Source organism: Monodon monoceros, unplaced genomic scaffold, assembly GCF_005190385.1.
Source record: "Monodon monoceros isolate NGI ecotype Baffin Bay Population unplaced genomic scaffold, NGI_Narwhal_1 Super_Scaffold_8, whole genome shotgun sequence".
Lineage (NCBI taxonomy): Eukaryota > Metazoa > Chordata > Mammalia > Artiodactyla > Monodontidae > Monodon > Monodon monoceros.
Window position 1 is genome coordinate 69559591 of NW_021703785.1, and position 23639 is coordinate 69583229.

Sequence of the window (23639 nt, forward strand, 5' to 3'; positions counted from 1 at the left end):
GCAAGACCTTTTTTCTCCCTCTGCATCTTTTCTTCCCGTGCCTTCAAAATTCAGCGTAGAAATCACCAGCTCCACGAGCTCCTCCTTAGAGCCCCAGACAGGATGACTGGTTTCTTCCGCTCCTATATGTAGCCTCCTCTTATAGCCCCTATATGGGTCCTCCCGTTCTTCTCACCTTGCTTAGTATTCTGTTTATGAGGCTGCCCTCACTCTTTGGGGAGGAGAGCCCGTGTCTTAACTGCTCTTACATCCCTGGCACCTACTCTCATGGCTGGCATGGAAGCTCTCAGTAAATGTTGGAATGAATGAATGATGTAGCCACACTGTCATTTCAAAGAAGAAATCTTTCCGGGCCAGATATGACTTTATTCCAGGTTATTAGTTACTCTTGCCTGTCCATTGGGCCTCAGTTACAGTGGATTCCTTAAAGAGGCTGTTTCTCAATAGAGAATATTTGTCCTCTGCAACGAGTGGCTAAGATCTAGGAAATCAGCTATGATTTTCAACTCTGAGATACCCATGTCTTGTGATCCCTCCTGTTTGGTCATGATGATTCCCTGGGGCTTCTGGGCCAGCAAAGCTGGGCTTGGGTCCGTGCAGCAGTTCTGTCCTAACCCTCTATCAGTATGGGGCCTTCACCTTTACTCCTCAGTGTTTTATACCATTTTTAGTGCTCTTAGATTTTATACTTTGACTTATCCTCTCATAGACTCAAACCTGAGTCATTGGGTGCTGGGCTGTGTGGCATGGGGAGATACTCAGAGTCAAGACTGCTTTAATAGGAGCCTTGTTACAGGACCACGCTAGTTGCTTGATTTCCTCCTTCCTTAGAGTAGGTTCTCCTTAACTATTCATGCAAATAGATTCTTCTGGCAGGACCAGCCTACTAGGTGTGAAACATGTTCTGAAAAATCGGAACCCCCGATCCAGCCTCGAGCTGGTGCCTCCCTTCCCCCACTCCCATCCCCAGCCCCAAACTTTGCACATGCCCACAGCATGCTTCTCAAAGTGTGGTCCATGGCCCAGCAGCCTCTGGCAACTTAACCAATCAGAACCTGTATGTTAATAAGGTCCCCAGATGTGTTTTTGCACGTTAGAAAATTGAGAAGCGCTGATTGTAGTAAAGGATTCTTAGCTCTGGTGTCAGGGTCTAAATCGTCTTCACCAGCATCCTAGTGATGACCTTGACCTGTATGACCAAGGGACTAGACCCTGGCCAGCCAGGAGCTTCTTTCCGGCTCCCACACTGTTCTTGTGCCCTGTCTTCTGCCGGGACACCTGTGACCTGCTTCAAGACTTTTTTTTTTTTTAACAAAATCTTAGGCTTAGCTTGGACCTGTAGTCAAAGCATACAGAGGTTGTGGTCTTGAAGAATACCACGGTTCACCAAACCATGGGTCTTAGAAAATAGGGACCTGGTGAAAAATAGTACAATAAAAATGGCATTAAACAGATGGGTTTTAACCATAAATAAAAGTTTTACAAAGCATTTGCTTCCAAAACAAAGTCACCTGGTGTAAAAACCAGGGAGGTGAGCATCCTTCTCTGTAATCTGTTGTCAAGGAGGCACCACTGTCTCATCATGCTGTCATATCCTGCCGCTGGTGACACATTGTCTGTGCTTCTTGCTGGCTTGAAATTCAATGCACTTGCCTTCTTCCTCGTCTTATTATCGCAAATCTTGGCAGATGCTTTTGTCTTTTCCCAGGTTACCACAGTGCTTATGGGTAGTTTTTCTCAGCCTGGTCTTCTATCCTTCTATCGAACAGGTGGAGTGTGACTGCATTTCCTTTCAAACCACAGACCCTCCCGCCTGGTCAACACAAGCAAAGCTATAACAACGATCAGGTTCTTTTGTGAAACAAGGCCTGAAGTGAACCTTGTATAAATGAAAAGCCTTGTCTTCTGTTATATGCAAATATGAAACCACTCGCGCTCAAGGCCCCCTTTGGCGGCCTTGATCAGTAACTAGTCTGCCAGCTGAGTGCTGTGAAGCCCTTTGCTTCTCTCCAGGGTCCCCGGCTTTGGCTCTACATTAGAACCATCTGGGGGGCTTTATTTCTAGAATCCTCTTGCCCTGGCAGCACTTCTGATCGTGAGTTTTTGAGTGGGACCGAGGCATCGTTCATTGAAAGCTGCCAGGTGATTCCAATGGGTGGCGAGGTTACGGAACCTTCTAGTTTATCATATATCCAAATCACCTGAGAGCTTGCGCTGCAGTACTGGGCCGGCCCCAGAGTTTCTGATTCAGTAGGCCTGGGATAGGGCCCGGAATTTGCATTTCTAACAGGATCCCAGGTGATGCCGAGGCACGGATGCAGTGATCACTGCTTTGAGAGTCCCTGACCTCGGGCTCCACTGAGAGGCTTGGCTACCCGGGAGGCATCCGTCCTGGGGCCAGTCTGGAAAAGGCACGAAATTAAATCATTGCTAGACATCTAACAAGGTGGAGGAAACTATATCTGTGAGGAAGAAAGGAACTCTTCCTCTCTTAGAACGAGGGGGATTCTGGGATAAAGTGCTTGGTACGGGCGGGCCTGTTTTGCAGAGCAGGGTATATGTGAGTTAGGAACCAGACCTGGATTGCTGGTCTAGACAGGAAAGCTCGTAGTGGTTCTCCTTCCCTGCCTCACGCTGTGGAGTCCTCAGCCTTTCCTCTGTAGAAATGTGGGCACATGGCTACAGAGTCCTTTGGGAAGGTGCCATGCTACTGACCTGTCCTGGGCACCCTCGCGCCTCTGGTCCAGCCCTGCTAGCCTTCAGTAAGCCCTCCACGAAGCTGTCGGAAGCCTTGTTATCTTTCCCTCCCTGACCAAACCTCTGTAGCTGAATTCCTCTGCTGGGATCAGCGTCCCCACTTGGATGGCTGACCTCTACCTGTCGGAGCAGTATGGCTCTGCTGACTTCCGGGGATATGCCAGGGGTCTGTCGCCCTTGGTGAGCAGAGTCGCTGCCACATCGGAGACAGAGCTGGCCTCTCACTGGGCAGAATCGTGGTGCTGGGACCCTTCTCGTGAAACGCCAAGAGTATAAGCCGCTGCTCCTTCCCTGAGAGCATCTCGGGGTACCTATAGGGCGTTTAAGGCCTAATATTGTGTGAGCTCTATTCGGACGCTCTCATTTTCAGATACAGAAGGAGCATATCCTTCACCCACGGCTGAATCAGTGCTTCTCAAACCTGAGTCATGATAGCGTTTGTGTCTGTCATCTCCTGCCACATAATAGGCTGCCTCAAAACCCAGTGGCCTACGAGGGGAGTTCATTATGTCTCATGAGTCTGTGGGTTAGAAATCTGGGCGCGGCTCAGCTGGGTGGTTTGCTTTGGGCCTCACCTGGGTCGCGCATGCAGCTGTAGTCCCCTGGCTTTGCCCCTGGGACCGCGGCGCTGGCTGTCGGGGGGGGGGCACCCTCCGCAGGCGGCCTTTTGCCCCCCAGCCGTCTAGCCCCCCCTCCTTACTGGGGGCAGGGGCCGTCTGAGAGGACAACAGCGGATGTCTCAAGGCCTTTGGAACTCTTACAGCACCACCTATGCCACATTGGGACGGTCAGAGCAGTCCTAACTCAGGGTGGGGCGTGGGGAAAGAGATTCTCTCCAGGCGGGAGGAGCTGCGTAGTCTTGTGGGCTCGTTTCTTGAGGTACACACTGCTGTTTAGTACTAAACCTTTCTTTTCTTTTCTTTCTTTCTGGCTGTGCCACACAGCATGTGGGATCTTAGTCTCCTGACCAGGGATCGAACCTGTGTCCCTTGCATTGGAAGCGCGGGGTCTTAACCACTGGACCTCCAGGGAAGTCCCTAACCTTTCTTTTCAATCTAGATTTTGAAAAGATTCTGGAGTTTGGCCAAGAAAATAATAGTGAATAATGCCTTGGCCCTTCTTAACCTGTGAGCTAAAGACAGCTGGTCCAGTGGAAGAGCTTCCTATTCGTAACTCTGTTGATTAGGGGACAGAGGCCACAGTTAAGGTAGCTGCCAGGCTCTCAAGACCACCATGGCACCAGCATGAAGTGGGGGACAGCTGACCCTCAGATTGCGAGTGTAGGCAGTGGGCAGCTTCTCGGGGCTTAGATCAGAGGATCTCTGAGCATCTTCTGGGGGGATGTGGTGAGGCTGTGTTTGGGGGGAGCGGGGTGGAGAGAAAGGAGGCAGCTAACACTTATGGATGGTCAGGACTTAGATTTATACATATTATGTTGCTTAGTCCCAAGAGGTAGGTACAGTACTCTTATATATGAGGAAACTGAGGCTTGGGTAAATTAAATACTTTTCCTAAGATCACAGAGTACCTAAGTATTTAGATAAATTAAATACTTTCCCTAAACTGGAATTCTTTCCATCTGGTTCCGTCAGACTCCAAACCTCCCTCCTCTTACCACGCCTTAGAACCTAAAGGAAAGGAGAGAAGGGAAAGAGCATGGGTGAGAGTGTGCTAGTCTTCCCTTCTTTCCAAACCGTTCTATCCTTGGAGCTTTGCCACTTCCAAAGAATGTGAGACTCCACTGCAACTCCGGCCTCAAATGGCCTTGGGAGATTCCACTGCTGTGTGTGGCAGACACCATTAAAGGCTCCATTAAGACAGAATTTTCATCATGTGGATTTTCTTATCATGGGTATTCAAGGCCCTTCCAAAAAATTCAAGTCAGAGGAGGAGCTCCAAAACCATTAAGAACATGACTTTATATAGGCTTCCAGACTGCTCTCCCACACGGGGCTTTGGATGAATTGAGCTTGCGCGGGAGGGCGGATGAGGGCAGAAGGGCACTTTGATTCTGGAAGAGGTCTCATCAGGTAGGTCCCCCAACCGGCCGGGCTGCCCTCTGCCAGGTTGTTTCTGGGAATCAAATGTCTACTTCTCTGTGTGCCTTTTAGATCCCAGAAACCGCAATGGCCTGGAGCTTTTTCTTAATGAAGCTGGAGTAAAGGGGTGGACCCTGATGCTTCCTGAACTGGGGTGGGGGAGGACTCTGTCCCCAGGGGAAGGAGGAGGAATGTGCATACCCGGGCGCTGTGAACCTCTTCCGAACCATCCAGCCTGCACGCTTTTAACTTTCTTTTATGAATGGAAACCCTGAGGGTCACATTCTTACCAAGTGACCAGGCCAGGGTGGAAACCTAGGTCTTTGTGATTTTGAAATCAGTAGTCTTTCCGCCAACATTTATCCAAAAGATCTTGAATGATCAAATCTAGGAATTCAGGAAAACCAAGGAGTTTGGTTTTCAGGGTTTAGAATAGAAAGTTAGTATGCCCGTGAGAAAAAGACAGCTGTCCAAGGGCATTGTCCTAGAGGGAGCGCCCATTGGTCTGGGACGGTCACGAACACAGTCTCTGCTTTCCCTGTTTGACTGGTAGTCCTCGTACAGTTAACAAAAATGGAAGCATTTCTTTAAGGTCTATTGCCCTTTGGGTCTCTTTCTCTTCCCTAGATCATTCCCTTCAGGCATTCAAACGTACAAGAAGTCAAGAAAGAGAAAAAAGTATTTGATTTCTTCCTTGATCCTTACCTGGAGAGGGATAGTTTTTTTTAAATTGAAGTATAGTTGATTTACAATGTTGTGTTAATTTCTGCTGTACAGCAAAGTGACTCAGTTATACATATGTATACGTTCTTTTTTATATTCTTTTCCATTATGGTTTATCACAGGATATTGAATATTACTTTCCGTGCTATACAGTAGGACCTTGTTGTTTATCCATTCTATATATACTAGTTTGCATCTGCTAATCTCAAATTCCCAATCCCTCCTTCCCCCAACCCCCCATCCCCCTTGGCAACCACAAGTCTGTTCTCTCTGTCTGTGAGTCTGTTTCTGTTTCGTAGATAAGTTCATTTGTGTCATATTTTAGATTCCACATATAAGTGATACCATATGATACTTGTCTTTCTCTTTCTGACTTACTTCACTTAGTATGATAATCTCTAAGTCCATCCATGTTGCTACAAATGGCATTATTTCATTCTTTTTTATGGCTGAGTAGTATTCCATTGCACGTATGTACCACATCTTCTTTCTCCATTCATCTGCTTATGGGCATTTAGGTTGCTTCCATGTCTTGGTTATTGTGAATAGTGCTGCTATGAACATAGGGGTAGGTGTATCTTTTTGAATTATAGTTTTGTCTGGATATATGCCCAGGAGTGGGATTGCTGGATCATATGGTAGCTCTATTTTTACTTTTTTGAGGAACCTCCATACTGCTTTCCGTAGTGGCTGTACCAACTTACATTCCCACCAACAGTGTAGGAGGGTTCCCTTTTCTCCACATTGAGAAGGATATTTTTTGATACCAGAACATGGCCATGTTTATCTGAATCTGAGAAAAATGTTGTTTTGCCACCTATAGAGGAGTTTTATCTTTTGTTCCAAGGAAACAGTAGAAAGTGTGGTCAAAGGGATACATGGCTTGGATGAAAGTTATAAGGAGTGGTTATATATATACAGTTTGATTTTTATGATTTTCTTTTTCTAAGTTGGCATTAGAGAAACCAAACATATATGTAAACAGATGGAAAGGCAGGGATATATTAGAGGGGATTGCAAACAAACAATTTTAAAAGGCAATGTAAACTTGTGTTATATAGCATTTTGTCTATGATGAATGGTATTGTTTTCTTTTTGGAAAACTCTGTTTAACTCTTTTCTACTTACTGTCTCCTGCTGGATCAGATTTTTGTTCTCTGGAAATTTTTATAGCTTTAAAATCTTCTCCATAGGGAATTCTGCTAGAACTAGAGAAGAAGGAAAAAAAAAAAAAATGCATGGGAATTGAGTCATTGTATTGCCCTAGAATGGACTTTGTGTACCTACAACTTCTTGGGGGTTAGGGAATATTTGACACACATCATTGGTGTACAGATTAGAAGTGTTCTACCACTCACTCCCCTACCCCATTCCCTGTCCTCAAAGCTGGTAAATGAAAAATACCTTAAGTTCAGTATTTGCCACACAAAGTCACTTAAAAATGCAGGAAACTCTCATGCATGCTAACTTTCAAGAATTTCTAGTTTGCTTTAGCCCTTTTGGACTGGTCATTAAACTTAGTGATTCTATAATCTGGGTAGATGTCTTTTTAGGAGTAGTAAAATTCTAAAGTGTAGAAATAGAGTTGTCGTTGATTTTCAGTGTGGTTCATGGTGCAAGCAGATGGGCATAGGATTGCTTTGCTGGAATAATTCACTCACCATTTTGGAAGAGTGTTAAGTAGAAACTTGGGAGGGGGAATGTCTTTTGAGAAATACGTTTTCTGACAGTGTTTTGGAATGCTGTATTTTCTGCTGTGATTTCATGAGGGAAAGCATGGGCTGTATTGAATTTAATTCTCGTGATGTCAGTTTCATAACCAGTCATCATTCCAGGTTCATGTTCAACCTCTAGCATGAGTTCAGGCATGCTTGGAAGACCCTTTTATTTGAGAGCACTTTTAACATATTCCCTTAAAAAGTGCTCGAGCAATCATCAATTAACCTATTATATTTTATTTCAAGATGGAAACATGGTTGTATCTATCGTGCTCTGTATTGACCATTGAGTGTCTTATTTTGTGATGTTAACTGTGAATTTTACTGAAATGACTCATCTATGTTAGTGAAGAATTTGTGACTCCCTGTACTCAGAAACGTGTCCTTTAAAAACAAAGTGTACCGAGCTTTGAGGTGATCTCTGTTTGTTGACTTAGATAATCTTGAACACGTGGTGGTATTCACCTAATCTGCTTCTTGGTGACTCATGTCCTAAGGAGCCTCTCAGGACTGAAAGCCCTTCAAGAGGAAGGGCTGGTTTCTGCCCTGTCTTCACAGCTGTGAATCTAGGACAGTGCCTGGCATATAGTAGTCACTCAATAAATGCTGGTTGAACTGACTAGAGCTGTATCCTAGACGTCCCTCTGGGTCTCAGAGGCCTTTTAGGAATCAGGGTTCCACATTGGTTCGATATTGTGCGGGTATAGTGGAGGAGATTGGCAGAAATATGTCCAAGAGCTGGCAGGAATTCTCCCCACACATCTGAAATGTTCTGTTCCTCCCTTCTGGGACATCCTCTGGCTCCAATGACCCCTTTCTTATCCTTGACTGAGCTGCTGTGTTCTCCTGATTCGAATCTAGACTCAGAATTCAGAATTCCGATGTAAGCTGCCTGGCCACCACAGAAATGGCTCCCAAGAGATATTTCCTTTAGATGGACCCTCCTCCTGGTATACACTTAGCTGGTCAAGGTTCCCAAACAGCACAGAAGAAAGACAGTTGATTTGGGAACCTTAATTTGCAGGTACAGCAACGCAGCCTAAACATATCAGGTGATGTTATTATTGCTGCTATTGTGTTCGCCCTCTTGGATAAGAACATTTGCTTTGAAAACCATTTCCCCTTAGCTCTGGACCATCCATGGTGTAGGCTAGGAAGAGGAGAGAAGAGGAGGCACAAGTTAAGTCCTGGCTAGGACTGATCACATCTGATCATTTTCTTTTATTCCCCTCATTCTGTATCTGTCCCTCTTCCATGATTTCAAAAACCACAGTGTGGGACTTCCCTGGTGGCATAGTGGTTAAGAATCCACCTGCCAATGCAGGGGACACAGGTTTGAGCCCTGGTCCAGGAAGATCCCACATGCCGCGGAGCAACTAAGGCCGTGCGCCACAACTACTGAGCCTGCACTCTAGAGCCCGCGAGCCACAACTACTGAAGCCCGCGTGCCTAGAGCCTGTGCTCCGCAACAAGAGAAGCCACCGCAATGAGAAGCCCGGGCACCGCAACAAAGAGTAACCCCTGCTTGCCGCAACTAGAGAAAGCCTGCGCAAAGCAACGAAAACCCAACGCAGCCCTGGTGGCGCAGTGGTTGAGAGTCCGCCTGCCGATGCAGGGGACACGGGTTCTTCCCCCAGTCCGGGAAGATCCCACATGGCGCGGAGCGGCTGGGCCCGTGAGCCATGGCCGCTGAGCCTGCGCGTCCGGAGCCTGTGCGCCGCAACGGGAGAGGCCACAGCAGTGAGAGGCCCGCGTACTGCAAAAAAAATAAATTTTATATTAAAACAAAAAAAGGCACAGTGTGACCTAGGCATATCTTCTAGTGAATGTTCACTTGTGGCTTTTTTTCCCTAATAGCAACTGAAGTCAGGTAGACCCCAGACTTAAAAAAAAAAAAAAAAAAAAATTTATCTGTCTATCTATGCACACCAAGGCATTGGAAAGAAACAATAGAGGTCTCTCTTCTGAGCAAAGAGATCAAGGAAAGCAGAGCTGTAGAAGCAAGAGAATTAAGAGTAGCTGATAAAAGAAAACAGTTGTTTGCAAAGTAAAGTTGCGTTTTAGAGGGTCTGCAGATTTGAAGGAGAGAGAAAGAGACCCTTCAGCAAACACACGCTCATTCTTCAGGTCTTACCTTCAACATCATTCTTCTGAGAGCACGTCCTTCACTCCCTGGGCTGGGTTCCTCCCCTCCCTCCCACATCTGGTACACTTCCCTCTGATCAGCCACTAACATAATGTAATTTTACACTTGTATAAAAACTAATTTATAAGTATAAAATTACATCTGTCTGTATACACTTATCTGTTGTCCAGCCTAAGTTATAAACCCTTCAAAGAAGCGATCTTGTTTGTCTTGTTTATTATTGTATCCTTCTGTTAGAATATGTTTGAAATATTAAATGGAAGAGTAAATGCTGAGGTTACAGAGCAGAGAGAGCACCAAGGTGAGGGGGTGAGAGGAAGGGGTAGTATCAGGAAGGGAGTAGGGAAAAAACCAGGATTGGCTGGTAGTAAAAGAGATAAGAAGGATAGATAAATGAGGGCGATGCATTCCCAGCCTCCTGGAATCATGGACGGGAGGCCAACCCTTAACCCACTCACTTCATCAGCCTCATCTCGGGGTTGGTGGTTTCACTTTGTGGGGACAGCTCCAGTATTGGGGACCTCACTACCTCTCTTCACAGTGCTTCCTTCTGCTATTACGTAACTTCTACTTCTTGGTTGTGTTTGGTCTTGTCCTCCAGAATGAGCTGATCCATAAGTTATTTTAAAGCTTGTGAGGTCGATGGCCAACTGATAACAGAAATTGGTGTTTGGTTTTATTTTTTCTTCCATCCGATATATGATATCTTGGAGGATATTAAAAATGCGAATTCTATAATAGGTTAATGAAACTGTATGAGTAAAAGTGACCCGAGAATTAAAACCAATATTCTCCAGGTTTTGGGTGCAAATTACTTTAAAGCCTGTCATGGATATTTGTAAGGAAGACCTGAATATCACATACTGAGGTGACTGAAAAACCTTCAGTCAATTATTTCTTTAAAAATTGAGATACTTCTGGTGGCAGCATACTGCTTTTAATTGGTTCCTTTTCCTTCCAGAAGCTTGGCTGTCAGCAAAACTTGTATAACATTAATTCCATCTAAGAATTTACAAACTTAAAAAAAAAAAAAATCTTAGGAAGGCCCGCTATTACCCATATTTACTATGTAAATTGAGTCTAAAGAAAACATGAAAATTAAAGCAAAGCAGAATTTAAAAGAACTTTTCAGTCAACACACCCACCCCATTGTCTGTGCAGGATTAATCTCCAAAATATGTGTAATGAAAAGCAATTGTATTCCAAATTGTTTAATTTAGAAGGAAACTGATTTTGACAATAGAAACACAATGGTCAAGGACAGTGTTTAATGAGCCTTAGAAAGTATGCTAACGCAGCTTTCAAAACCTCAATTCCCCTATGATGGATAACTTTATTGCACACTCTTGGCTATTTAAATCTCAAGGGTCAGAGGGTTTGTATATGTTATTGGTAACAAAGACTGGAGATCGCTCGACTTTCAGTGAGTGAATTTATAAGGCACCTCCTTTATATACAGTCTAAAGTACTGCGGAAGATGTGTTCTATGTAGTTGGGACTCCAGAATCTCTACCGGAATAAGCTTGAAATTAACATCAGGACTTTATCACACTCAGCCTTCCAATCTCATTTTATTTCTCCTGTATTTTTATATGCTCAGCAAGTGGGGTTGTGTCATTATTTGTAATAGGTTAGAAAGTTGAAGAATATACAATATAAAAAGGATAGACCAAAATTTGAGTTAAGGATAATAACGTTTTCGTCCTTTTCTTGCATGGATAGCTAGAGTTTAAGGTACACGCTTTCCTGCCTGCCTACTCGCTAGCCTTTCTTCATTTTATGGGACAAAATTTTTAAGGCATAATGTTGGATTTGAAATTAAAACTTTGGCATGATAAATTTTTTTTTTTTTTTTTGCGGTACGTGGGCCGCTCACTGTTGTGGCCTCTCCCGTTGCGGAGCACAGGCTCCGGACACGCAGGCTCAGCGGCCATGGCTCACGGGCCCAGCCGCTCCACGGCATGTGGGATCTTCCTGGGCCAGGGCACGAACCCGTGTCCCCTGCATCGGCAGGCGGCCTCTCAACCACTGCGCCACCAGGGAAGCCCTGGCATGATAAATATTTTTTATGGTTACTTAATAGCATTGCAACATACAGCTCCACGATATATTCAGTTTTTTCCAGAAAGAATTGTGTGTGAACCTGAGGATTATCAGTGTTACATGACAGGTTATACACAATGTCTCAACTAAAATTTAGAGTTCTAATTCCCGTTCTTATACTTTAACCATTCTATGGCAAGCTCCTTTATTGAATCGATGAAATATTTCCCAGGTCTCCTCTGTGATGCTTTCCTTCTTAAAGGAACCCAGAGGGATCCACGTAAATAACATGTATTCCGGGGCCCTGCTGTCATTGTCTCCATAGATGCCCGGAACTTTGGCATTGACCAGTAATACACAGAGTATGTGGTAAAATGTTTTGTGGTAGAACAAAGCATAATCCTAATGCCATGTAGAATAGGGAAGACTTGAGATTTTAAATTGTGGGTTGCCTACATACTGTCCGGTGCTTCCAGACTAGGGATTGTTTGTTTAAAAAGAATACAGAGGATACCTTTGGCTGAACTGAAACTTGTAATCCTAAACAATTCAGAGGATAGAAGGTTAATATTAGGGCAGTTCACACGTTTTATTAATACGACTACTATGCTTAATGATGCAACTTGCTCCAAATGCTAGGATGCACCGATTGATGAAAGATGAAGAACAGCAGAGAAACCCTGGATGCTTCCAGTAAACCAAGTGTTTGTATGTTGCATGTGTGTTTATTGAATCTCTGCGGAGTGCTCTTTCTTTTCAGGTGTTTATAACCTGAAAGTTAATATAGTCTGGCCTGAAATAACTTGCAAATCGACATGAATGATAGCATAACGCTGCCGGTGATGATAAGCCCTTCTGTGTGAGGGGTCATCAGGTCCAGTTTCCCCACAGTCCTCTGAACAGTAACATTGGATAAGAACGGAGGATGGTAGGGTGTGTCTGCTTCACATGTAGTGTGTTTCCTGCTACTGGTAGAGAAACAGCCGTGCCGAGCCCTCCCTAATACCCCAAACCTTCCTCTTTGCGTTTTTAGGGTATAAAGTGCACTGGTTCTGTTCATCTCCTTTTGTGTAAGCAGAGGAAAGCCTACCGTCTTCTCTACTGAATGCTTTGTGAGCTATGTCTCGTGCCCTGTCAACCAGATCCTGACCCTTGCTCCAAGCCGCTCAGATAACTCCCTTGACATCGTATGGTAAATTGAAATGACATCTTGTTAGACAGTTCTATGGAGGTGGCTTGTGAACTCATTCAATAAAAGGACATCGGTGTGGGAGTCGAGCGTTTGGCGGGGGTAAAAAGGTAACTCCTCGGTCGGCAGGAGATTTCTCACTGACCAACCTTAATTAACTCTGATGTCACATGAAAAGGAGCTGTTCCTGGGTACAGGTCACTCGGAGGGTAGGCTCCTGATGGTAGCCGGTGACAGGCCCGATGATAAATGAACGTGCCCTGTTAAACCATGACCCTCCGAGAAGCCAGTGTCAAGGAAAAAGCTCAGAGAGGTACCCTGAAGACGTGCCCCTCGTAAACGTTGACAGTAGGAATGCCGATGTCAGTAGAGGACTTTTCTCTTGGTAAACATCTTAAACCACACAGACTGTTTTTCTTTTCAATAACCTTTATAGAGTTTAAGGAAAAATGAGTGAAGTCCATCACCCATGTATGGATGGAACCAAGACCATGGTCACTTCAGGGGCTAACACCATGGTGTCCTCTGTGTGCTGCACTGGAAAGTTTATTGACTGACAAAGTGTGAACTGTAAGCTTTAAAACAAGCAAATTATTCAAGTAAACGTAGGTTTAGGGCTGTGCCAACTGTCACTGCTGAAATTAAGCAATTTTTTCACTTGTTTTTTTACACCTGAATTCAAGACATAAATGCTATATAAATGACTTAAATTTTCTCTTAAGGCATGGAGATCAGGTGCTTCCTAGTTTGGATCTGATGATTTGGGGATTACTTGGGATAGCAGAAACTCTGAAGCAAGAAACCATTGAATTCTTCTTTTGTGGGTCCCTTTGATAATAAAAAGATGAGAAAGAAAATAGCAAGTCTCTGGGATTAGCAACTTGCTACAAATTAGGTGTATTCCTGCTGGAAGCAGCTACCTAACCATTCCGTCCTTTGTGGACCTGGGACCAAGAGCACAGTTATCATAACCTAAAATATCCTACATCTGTCCATCTAAAAGTCACAATCTTATCTCCACAAGGGATTAGTCAGCAGTGAGTCAGAGCTTCTTGCTGTTGCCGAGTGCATGTCAGTTTCTGAGTCCAAGCGTGGAAAGAGGTTTCCCTGTGCCTGAGAGAATGTACATGCCCCCTCTCGTTTCTAAACCCACCTTCCACCACTCCTAAAACAAACTTCCCGGGGAGGAAAGCATGTTCCCTGTAGGCAGCAATGTATGTGTGCATGTCTTTACGTAAACATCCTTTCATTTCTCTAGATCCTTCCTTGATTTAAGGCCAGTTGTTCTGGGAGGAAAATAACATTTAAAAAACTAATGTCGCCTCTCATTGTGGGACTTGCTTGAGTTACGCTGCTGTCATACAGACTCCCATGGCTTTCCCACCTTTGATTTAGTCTGCTGCTAGACGAAACAGAGGCGCTCTAGTCTTTCCCCATCATGCTAGAAGTGAGAGAAAAATGTACGTTATAATGTCTTCAAGTAGTACGTTATAATACTTCAAGTAGTATAATGTCTTCAGTTGTGTGTTCAGTGTTATCACTGAACATACAACTGAACTGTGTTCAGTTATGAGGGACCCTTCATATTATCTGACAAATACTTTAATAGAGGCACGACACAGAAGTTAAGACCAAGAGTTAACTTCTTATTAAGTATTAGAGCCCCGTAGGCATTAGCATCTCAAACAAAAGTTTTGGAAGTTTCTGGAAATTTGTTTCATTTGCATTCTTAACCTTTTTCCCACCCTTGCCACCAACCAAAAAGATTCCATGAGGTTTAGTCTATGAGACTTAAGCTTTTAATAAGCTACATCTTGAGGAAAGAAAAGTCTTCTTTTATTATGAATTACGTTTAATTAACCTCACACAACCTTGGTAAAGACTCGGGGTCTTAACATCAAATTTTAGAAACATGATACTTGGGGATTTATATTTAGATAAAGAGGTCATTTATCATGTAGGATTATGTACTATTGAAAACGTGGTATGTAAAATCAAAGACAGATGCCTCTCATTTGAAAGAGACCCAATATACAAAGCTTTGCATTAAAACCAAATCCATTAGAAATCAATAATTTTAATATTAAAGGAAATACCGTAGATTTCTTCCAAGAGCTCTAGCAACATAATTTTTGACGTGACTCAATTTGTTAAAATTCCAATTTAAATAGGTAAAATTCAAAAGATGCACTTGGAAGTGGTTTTAAATTAACATTAAATTTAAAAGATTGCAATTTGGGGGAACAGTGAATTTTTTGCAATATGTTTGTAAATCTTCTAATACATAAATAATGATGTTATTGAACACGAAGTAAAAATTCTCTAACATCAGCCTTCTAAAGCTTTAAGCTGGAGAAACAACTATAAGTATAAAAATCTAACACTGATGAGGTTGTATGTAGCGACAAAGTTCAAAATAGCTCAATATGCAACTTAACTCTGATTATTTTAGTCATAAGTTTTGTTTTTAAAACAGCTTTATTGAGATAAAATTCACATACCACGAAACTCACCATTTTAAATTGTATAAGTCAGTGATTTTTAGTATATGCACAAGAGTTGTGCAACCATCGTCACTAATATTAGAACATTCTCACCCCCAAAAGAAACTCCTGTTGTTACTCACTTCTGTTCCTTTCTCCCCCAAGCCCCTGCCAACCACTACTCTTATTTTCTCTCGTATGGATTTGCCTATCCTGGACGTGTCATATAAATGGAATCATACAACATGTGGCCTTTTGTGACTGGCCTCTTTTTGGTTTTTAAACAAGACAATATTATTTTCTCACGGTTCTGGAAGCTGGAAGTCTAAGCTCAAGGTGTCATCAGTTTGGGTTTCTCCTGAGGCCTCTTTCCATGGTTTGTAGACAGCTGTCTTCTCTCTGTGTTCCTACGTGGCCTTACCTCTGTGTGCCGTAGCACAGTGTTTTCCAGGGTCATCTGTGTTGTAGCATATATCCGTACTTCATTTCTTTTTATTGCCAAATAATATTCCATTGTATGGATCGACTACATTTGTTTGTCCACCCATCATTTGGGTGGTTTCTACTTTTTGGCTATCACGGATAATGCCGCTACAGACATTTGTATACAAGTTTTTATTTGGACATACGTTTTCGGTTCTCTTGGGTAGATACCTAGGAGTGGAATTGCTGAGCCCTCTGTTTAACTCTATGTTTAACCATCTGAAGAGCTGCAATCTGTTTTCCAAAGCAGTTGGACCATTTTACAGTACTACCAGCAATACGTGAGGGCTCCTGTTTCTTCAGGTCCCCATCAGCACTTGTTCTTGTCTTTTTCATTGAAGCTATCCTAGCGGGTGTGAAGTTGGTATCTCACTGTGGTTTTGATTTGCATTTTCCTGATGGCCATGTGCTTCCTGGCCATTTATATTTCTTCTTTGGGAAAATGTCTATTCAGATACTTTGTCAGTTTTTTACATGGGTCATTTGTTCTTCCAGTAGTTGTATTTTAAAATGTGATTTCTAACTTGTACATTGTTGTGAATCACTGCGGATTTCAGAATCACTGACTTTTTAGGCCAGAAGGAATTGTAAAAATCTAAGTCCAGCCTCCTCTGTTGGCGGATGAAGAATCTGAGGCTTAAGGTGACTTGCCAGTGGCCACAGCAGAGCTGGTTAGTAGCAGAGCTGGGGAGATTCATGATTCCCCATCAAAAATGGAATAACATAGCTGTTTCATGATTCCTGTTTGAATAAGGCCCCTTTCTTACAGAGAACAGCCCTTTGATTTCAATATAGTAGGGGTGAGGGGGTGTCGTCTGGAAGGAAGAGGGGCTAATGACCTTGTCTTGAAGTTACATTTAACAGGTCAGAACGCTATTATTACTCAGATCAATAAAAAAGGCAGTTTTCTAAAGATAACTTTTAGTCAAACTTTATATAAGAGCCTGCTCTCAGTCTTAAAAGTGATGGGCCAGGCTGTCTGGTTCATAATGACCTGTGGTGGGTGTTCTCTCAGTGTCCATCATGGTAGCTTTGAAGAGGTTTGAAGAAAGAACCTTAATCATTTGGGCTTTGATTTGGTTGCAAAATAAAGCCTTTTTTATTTACTTGGAATTTTGCTCACGCTTCCCATTGAGGTCCCAGAAAGCATTCCGTTTCGCCCAGTGAAGTACGGGTGGGAAATGTAGAGCAGCATCTTAAAGCCCTCCCAGAGGTTCATCATGTGGGGAAAGAAGGGGTGTTTGTTTAAGAGCCATAAAGCTCTGTTCGCTTTCTACCTACCCAATAATACAGAACAGACAAACAACGAGGGAACATATTCAGACAAGCACAGTACGAAGTGTCAGTGTTCAGTCAGTAAGTTCACGTACACATATTGGCTTTTTAATGCTATTAGCCCACTGTGCTTGACCTTAAGTTTTTCCTAATAAAGAAGCATGTGATAAAGCCCGTTTTCATAGTTTACACTTAGTTTTTGTATTTGTTTTTGATTCTACATGTAAGTGAGATGATACCGTATTTGTCTTTCTCTGACTTATTTCACTTAGCAAAATGTCGTCAAGGTCCATCCATGTTGACGCAAATGGCAAGATTTCATTCTTTTTTATGGCTGAATAGTATCCCATTGTGTATATATACCACATCTTTATTCATCCATCGATGGACACTTAGTCTTGACTACTGTAAATAATGCTGCAGTGAACATGTGAATGCATATCTTTTCGAGTAAGTGTTTTCGTTTCCTTCAGATAAATACCTAGAAGTGGAATTGCTGGATCATGTGATAGTTCTATTTGTAACTTTTTGAGAAATATCCATTCTGTTTTCTGTAGTGGCTGCACCAGTTTACATTCCCACCAACAGTACACAGGGGTTCCTTTTTTCCCCACACCCTCCCCAGTTCTTGTTAATTTCTTGTCTTTTTGATAATAGTCATTCTGTGTGTGAGGCGATCTCTCATTGTGGTTTTGATTTGCATTTCCCTGATGATTAATGATGTTGAGTATCTTTACATGTACCTGTTGACAGTCTGTCTTTGGGGAAAATGTCTTTCAGATCCTCTGCCCATTTTTAAAATTGGATGGTTTGGTTTTGTCCTATTGAGTTGTATGTGGGTTTTTTAAATATATATTTTGAACATCAAGCCCTTATCAGACATATGATTTGCAAATATTTTCTCCCGTTCAGTAGACTGCCTTTTCATGTTGATTGCATTGAGTTTTTTGTTTGGTTTTATTTAAATAGTAATTTTCCTCGTATAAGATCTCTTTGACCCTCGTTGTTCTGTCGTAGTTGACTTTGATGAAAACAATAGTTCATGGACCACCTAGTTTCCTGAGGTGACAATGATTCTTTTAAACGAGACTTCTAGGCTCTACCATGGCAAACAGTGGAAAGTTCTGATCCGCATCCGAGCTTCACAATGGGGGATCATTGTTAAGTGGTAGCACTCCACCCTTCGAAATGAAGTATCCTGTGGATTTATTTCTAAGTGGACAATGTGACTCTGAGCTACTCATGAGTCGAGCAAACAGAGTTGCTCATGGTGGGAAGAAGATATCAGATCTTGGATGTATGCATATTCACATCCTTATACACATCACCACCAAGACGGAGAAAGTGTCTGACACGCAGGAGACACTCAAAAAGTGTTAAATATTCATGACACAAGTGGGTGTATGGGCATTAAACTGTTTCAAAGAAGTATTTCAAGGCCTAAGGACATTTCAGAGCAGTTGAGGAATAAATATCTCACTTTCCTTTTTCTTTATGAGTTTTCCTGTTAAACTGTAGTCTTGGTACTTCCGTTCATCTTTATGAGATTCTAGTTTCCTATTAACTGAAGGATGTGATGTCCCAAAGTGTCCAGTTACTTCGAAATGCTGTTTCCTGATACCTCTCCTTTCCTTTCTTTCAATCAACTACTTTTATCTAGCTTCCTTGTTCCAAGGGCAAAATTCATGATGTCAGTGGAGACAAATTCTATAGCAAAATATTTTTCTCAATATTTATCCCCCTTAGCTTTCCAATAATCCTATTTTTCTCTCAGTGTCTTATTTAACCACTCAGTTAGGTGGTTTTCTTTTGGTTGGAAGCTGGAGTGGGGACCGCAGAGAGGGATGTGCAGTCGGCATATTTTTTGAGGGATATTCTCTACATGACACATCTCCTTCTGCTGGGATCTGGGTGGTTCCTTCAAGGTTTAAGATCCTCTCTGACAAGGGTCAGGAGTACTGGTGTTCTAGGGCACTGATAGAGAAAGATTCACACAATTTGGAAACCAAAATAGCAACAAAAAAGGGGGAAAAAAGTAGGAATCGCCTCATACTAGGGAAGGAAGGCATCTTCCCCTTGGCCTCTCCTGGATGGGAAAACTCATTATGTGCACACAAACCACAGAGATACCTGCAAGTATTGCCAGAATTTTCCACAGGAAGCTTGGGGTGGACCTTTTCCAACCCACGAACAATTGCTCAGTTAAATCCCTGGAGTTCCATGCCACAAAGAAGGGCAGAAACTGTTCTGGCCTGGACATTTTTTAGGGCAGGCGTTATTTACTGCTGGCTGTGGCTTTTGAAGGACGTAGTGTCCTCCTGGATCACTGATTCTGAGCTACCCTGTTACTTCAGAAAACTCATAAACATGAGGAAAGTACAAAATTCTTCTTTAGGTACCTGAATGGGTCGACTTGTTCTGTGAGGTTATTCGATAGAACAAGGGGAGCTCGATGAAACGGTCCTTCGAATTTAAATTTAGTTAATATCGAGCCATTTGCTCCGATCAGAATTTGATACCAGGGCCTGTTGTATATAAAAGTGACTTTCAAAACATTAACGTCATCAGCAGAGCAGCTAATGTCCGTCTAACATCTTTGCAGTTACAAACCCGGCAAAACGTTCTTTGATGCGGGTGGGGGAGGGGAGTGATTCTGCTAGGTGTCGGTGACAGGGGCATCTGTCTGCCACCCAGACAACAGAGCACCAAGTCCCCATGCTGTGCCTGTGGACTTTCTGGCTCACACGTGAGGTTGCCAAGGAGCAGCACATCCAGTAATGCCGAGGCAAGAAGTGGAGAGATTAAGCTTCCAGGGCAGATCTTTCACCGACTCTAGTTTTCTTTGCGATATTAGGACCTGAGAGAAACACTAGGGAGCATTGCTAGACTACCCCGTGGAGTCTGACACATGCAGGTCTGTGGTCTAAGATCCCAGTCTTCTGCTTTGGATTCCACTTCGGAAACTTTTTTTTTTTGTTTTTGCGGTACGCGGGCCTCTCACCGCTGTGGCCTCTCCCGTTGCGGAGCACAGGCTCCGGACGCGCAGGCTCAGCGGCCATGGCTCACGGGCCCAGCCGCTCCGCGGCATGTGGGATCTTCCCGGACCGGGGCACGAACCCGTGTCCCCTGCATCGGCAGGCGGACTCTCAACCACTGCGCCACCAGGGAAGCCCTGGAAACGTATTTTTTATGTAGAAGATATTCCCTAGGATCGGCTCTGCAAACATAACTTCCCTCCTTCCAAGAATATCTTTTCTCCCTCCTGCTGACCCTTACCCCTGCTAATCCCGAGCCCCATCTCCTGCTTTTACCAGGAGGAGGGGGAGAGCAGGGGATGAGGGGAGAGCTCCTGATCAGTGACCTCTTCTGCCAAGTCGAGAGCTTCAGTAGAGTCTCAACCTCTATGGCACCAATGGCTCAAAGAATCGTGGGTCTGGGGATGTCAGAAATGGACAGAGAACCAAAGTCACGCAGTCCAGTCTGCCGTCTTACAGATAAGAGAACTGTGATCTGGAGAAGGTGACCTGGCCAGGGTCTCATAGCTGGTCCCCGGGATGGATACTGTGTTGTATGGAGATATTGTGTCGTGAGGAGATACTGTGTCATGAGGAGATATTGTGGCATAGGGAGATGTGTTGATTTTAGCACACTTTTGCATAGCTCATCTCATTGTCTCACAACGATCCCCGTGAAATATACTTTTCAGATGTCACGTAGGAGCAGACAGTTCCCTCTTTTCTCTTCCATTATAGAAGGAAGTTGATTATGTAAGACAAACCAAGTGGCTTCTAAAACTGATTTTGATTCTATAATTAGTTTTCCAAATGAGGAAACCAGTTCAGAAAGAGAAATGACTCGCCTAGAATATCATGGCTCAACTAATGACTCAACTATGTCTAGAGTCCAGGAAAAGTTCCATGCCTTGTATTCAGGAAAAAGATCGGACGGGCCTCTGTAACCAGATGACCCATGTTGGTAGTTCAGTATTAGAAATATATTTTGGATGACACTGACATTTAATCCTGAGAGTTTTTAAGAAGTCGCTATATATTTTAATATGGTTGCACTTTGAATCATGATTGAATTTATTAATGTTCTAAATTAATGGGCTTTTGAATATTATTTAGATCATCTAGCATAGTAAGATATACAATATTCATGGGCAGGAAGTCTTGGAATAGAAAAAAATTTGTGAATTAAAATAAATTTGTATCAGATATACCGTTTTGCCTATGCAAGTAAGTTAAAGATGAAAAGTTACCTTTTATGGAAAGATACACCTTTTAAAAAAGACGAGAGGGCAATTTGCAAATAACACATTTCAAAAACTTTTTTTACAGGATGTAGTTCAGGTTCAAAATTAAAAGGTCCTGAGCTGAGTTTAAAAGGCACCCAGCACGTGATGCAAGCAGGCCAGACGCTGTATCTCAAATGCAGGTGGGTGACCGTGTTGGTTTGGGGACAATCTGATTGCTCTTCCTTAGGCAGAACCACTCCTTAGGAGAGTAGAAAGGTGGCCCCCCCCCAGAGTAGACAGGTAGATGTCAGTGGTCTTTTGTCATCTGCCAAGTGCAAACCTCATGCATCCAGCTTCCCCTGGAGGGTGATTCCTTCATCCATGGGATGGGAGGGAATTACTCACAGGGAATCAGGGGAAGGGATGCCCCGAACATTTTGAGTTGTTTAAAAGCTTTTCTAAATGTGTTACTTTTCTGTAAAGAAAGTGACTGTACTTAAGAAAAGACATCAGGATAGAAATGACAGCTTCAGAACTGGCCCCAGCCGTGACTGACTGTGTTTTGTTTTCTTATCTGTGACTGCAGAGGGGAAGGGGCCCATTCCTGGTCTTTGCCTGCAACAGTGAATAAGGAAAGCCAAAGCCGGAGGCTGAGCATAACTAAATCTGCCTGTGGAAGGAGTGGCAAGCAGTTCTGCAGTACTTTGACTCTGAACGCGGCTCAGGCAAACCACACTGGCTTCTACAGCTGCAAGTATCTCTCTACACCTGCTTCCAAGAAAAAGAAAGCAGAATCTACAATCTACATATTTATTAATGGTAAGACTTCCATTTTCTACATTCTCTTTGCTATAACTTTGCAGTGGGTCATAAATCCACCTGATCCATTGGAAAGGGAGCTTTCCTAGTGACTGTGAAAGAAGTGGGCCAGGAAAGAGAGCCTACCCTAGCTGTTGAAACTTGTGGAGTGCGTTTTAATGTATTTCCTGAGTGACAGTTTCAACCAGAATTTTCAAGGACCAGTCAGTCAATTGCATGCTCCCTTAAGGGAGAGACTCTTGTCTATTTTGTTCCCCACTGTATCCATGGCACCTGGAATACTGTCTGGCACATCGTGGGATGAATAAATGAATGGCAAGCTTTTAGTTCTATTTCTTAATTATTGAGAAGCCCAAAATACAATACAGATTTTTGTCCTTTAACACAACCGCATTCTCTGATAGGTTGGAATTGTAAAATACGGTTCTATACTAAATTCATAAGTGTAATGTTGGCAATGTCACTTGAAGGTTACAAAATTAATTCCAGTTAATGATACTGTATTATTTCATGTTCACAAAGTGAGTATTAAAAAGATATGAGAGCAGGCACATGCCACTGCATAGTGAAAAGGGCGAAAGACAAAAAAGGAATCATGTTCTGGTTATAATTTTTATAGTATAATTTTTTAGTTTTTTCCTTCCTTAGAGAATGAAGCAATGAAATAATATTCAGAGGGAAGAAATAGAAAATCCTTAAAGAAACATAAAGTGGCAGTAGCAATGGATCCCTGGAAAGAATAATAAGGAAGATGACTTGTCACTTTGTTCTTCCTTGTTTTGTTCCAGCCAGTTTCCGAAACTTGCACAAGACTCTAGCCTTAGAGCTAGAGCTCTAACACATAGAGCAAAATTAGTAGGCACCTCAGGCACAAACTCAAGTTAAAAAAACAAAACAACCAACCCTCAGCGTCAATAGCCTAAACACACATCCTGGGTCTTCCTCCCGGCGAGTTAGAGAACTGGGTCTTTGCACTGAAGGCAGCACCACAGACTTACATTTTGGTGGGAATCTTTTTTGGAGTGTTTTACCCGAGCCTAATACGTAATTTTCCAGATTCAGGGTTAGTCTTAGAGACAGTAGAACAGTAGGTGTGATATCGGCAGTAACGTATTAGCTCGCATCAGCCTGCTTTGACCGAGTCACTTTTCTGTCCTGCTCCGCCAAACCCCTGTTTGTACATCTTGCACTTTTCCGGGGGGAGGGGGTGGGGTGGGCAGAGAACTGGAGGAGGCGACAACTTGCTAGCTGATCGCCATCATAGGAACGCAACCAGCCCACTTAAAAATAAGAGGAGGAAGGAGGCCAGGGATCTTGGCTTGGAGAAGGCAGAGGTGCCTTCTCCAAGAGGGAAGAGAGGGCGGGGTCGGGGGGGGGGAGCAGGATTAAAGGGAGAGACAGACACGACGTGTGCCAGTGGCGATGGAAAAAGGCATGTGCTCAAACATCTGTTCTCTTTTTCTAGCTCCACATAGTAGGTTATGTTCTGGTGCTTGTGGAGGAAAGAAAATGCTTTTATTCCTGTCTCTCTAGGGGAAATGGGGGGAAAATTCATTTACACTAAAATTCTTATAAAACTTTCTCCTGTGGGTTTATTGGTCTGACCTTCCGAATCAAACACTTAAATGAGTAAAAGAAGACCATTTCTCTTTTTTTCCCTAAGAAATAACATTCGGTTATTTTCATCTTTCACTCCTACATTACTCAGTAGGCCTCATGGGTTATGC

At 43.2% G+C, this 23639-nt stretch overlaps 1 protein-coding gene across 2 annotated transcripts in view; it reads left to right on the plus strand.

The window, feature by feature from the left end:
• The window catches only part of FLT1 (fms related tyrosine kinase 1), a 169606-nt gene that overhangs the window by 5675 nt on the left and 140292 nt on the right, over nucleotides 1-23639 (plus strand). For both annotated transcript variants that reach the window (XM_029210240.1, XM_029210241.1), the window contains exons 2-3: nucleotides 21197-21293; nucleotides 21680-21912. In XM_029210240.1, coding sequence (XP_029066073.1) covers nucleotides 21197-21293; nucleotides 21680-21912 — 330 coding nt within the window. The remainder of the gene's footprint in view (nucleotides 1-21196; nucleotides 21294-21679; nucleotides 21913-23639) is intronic.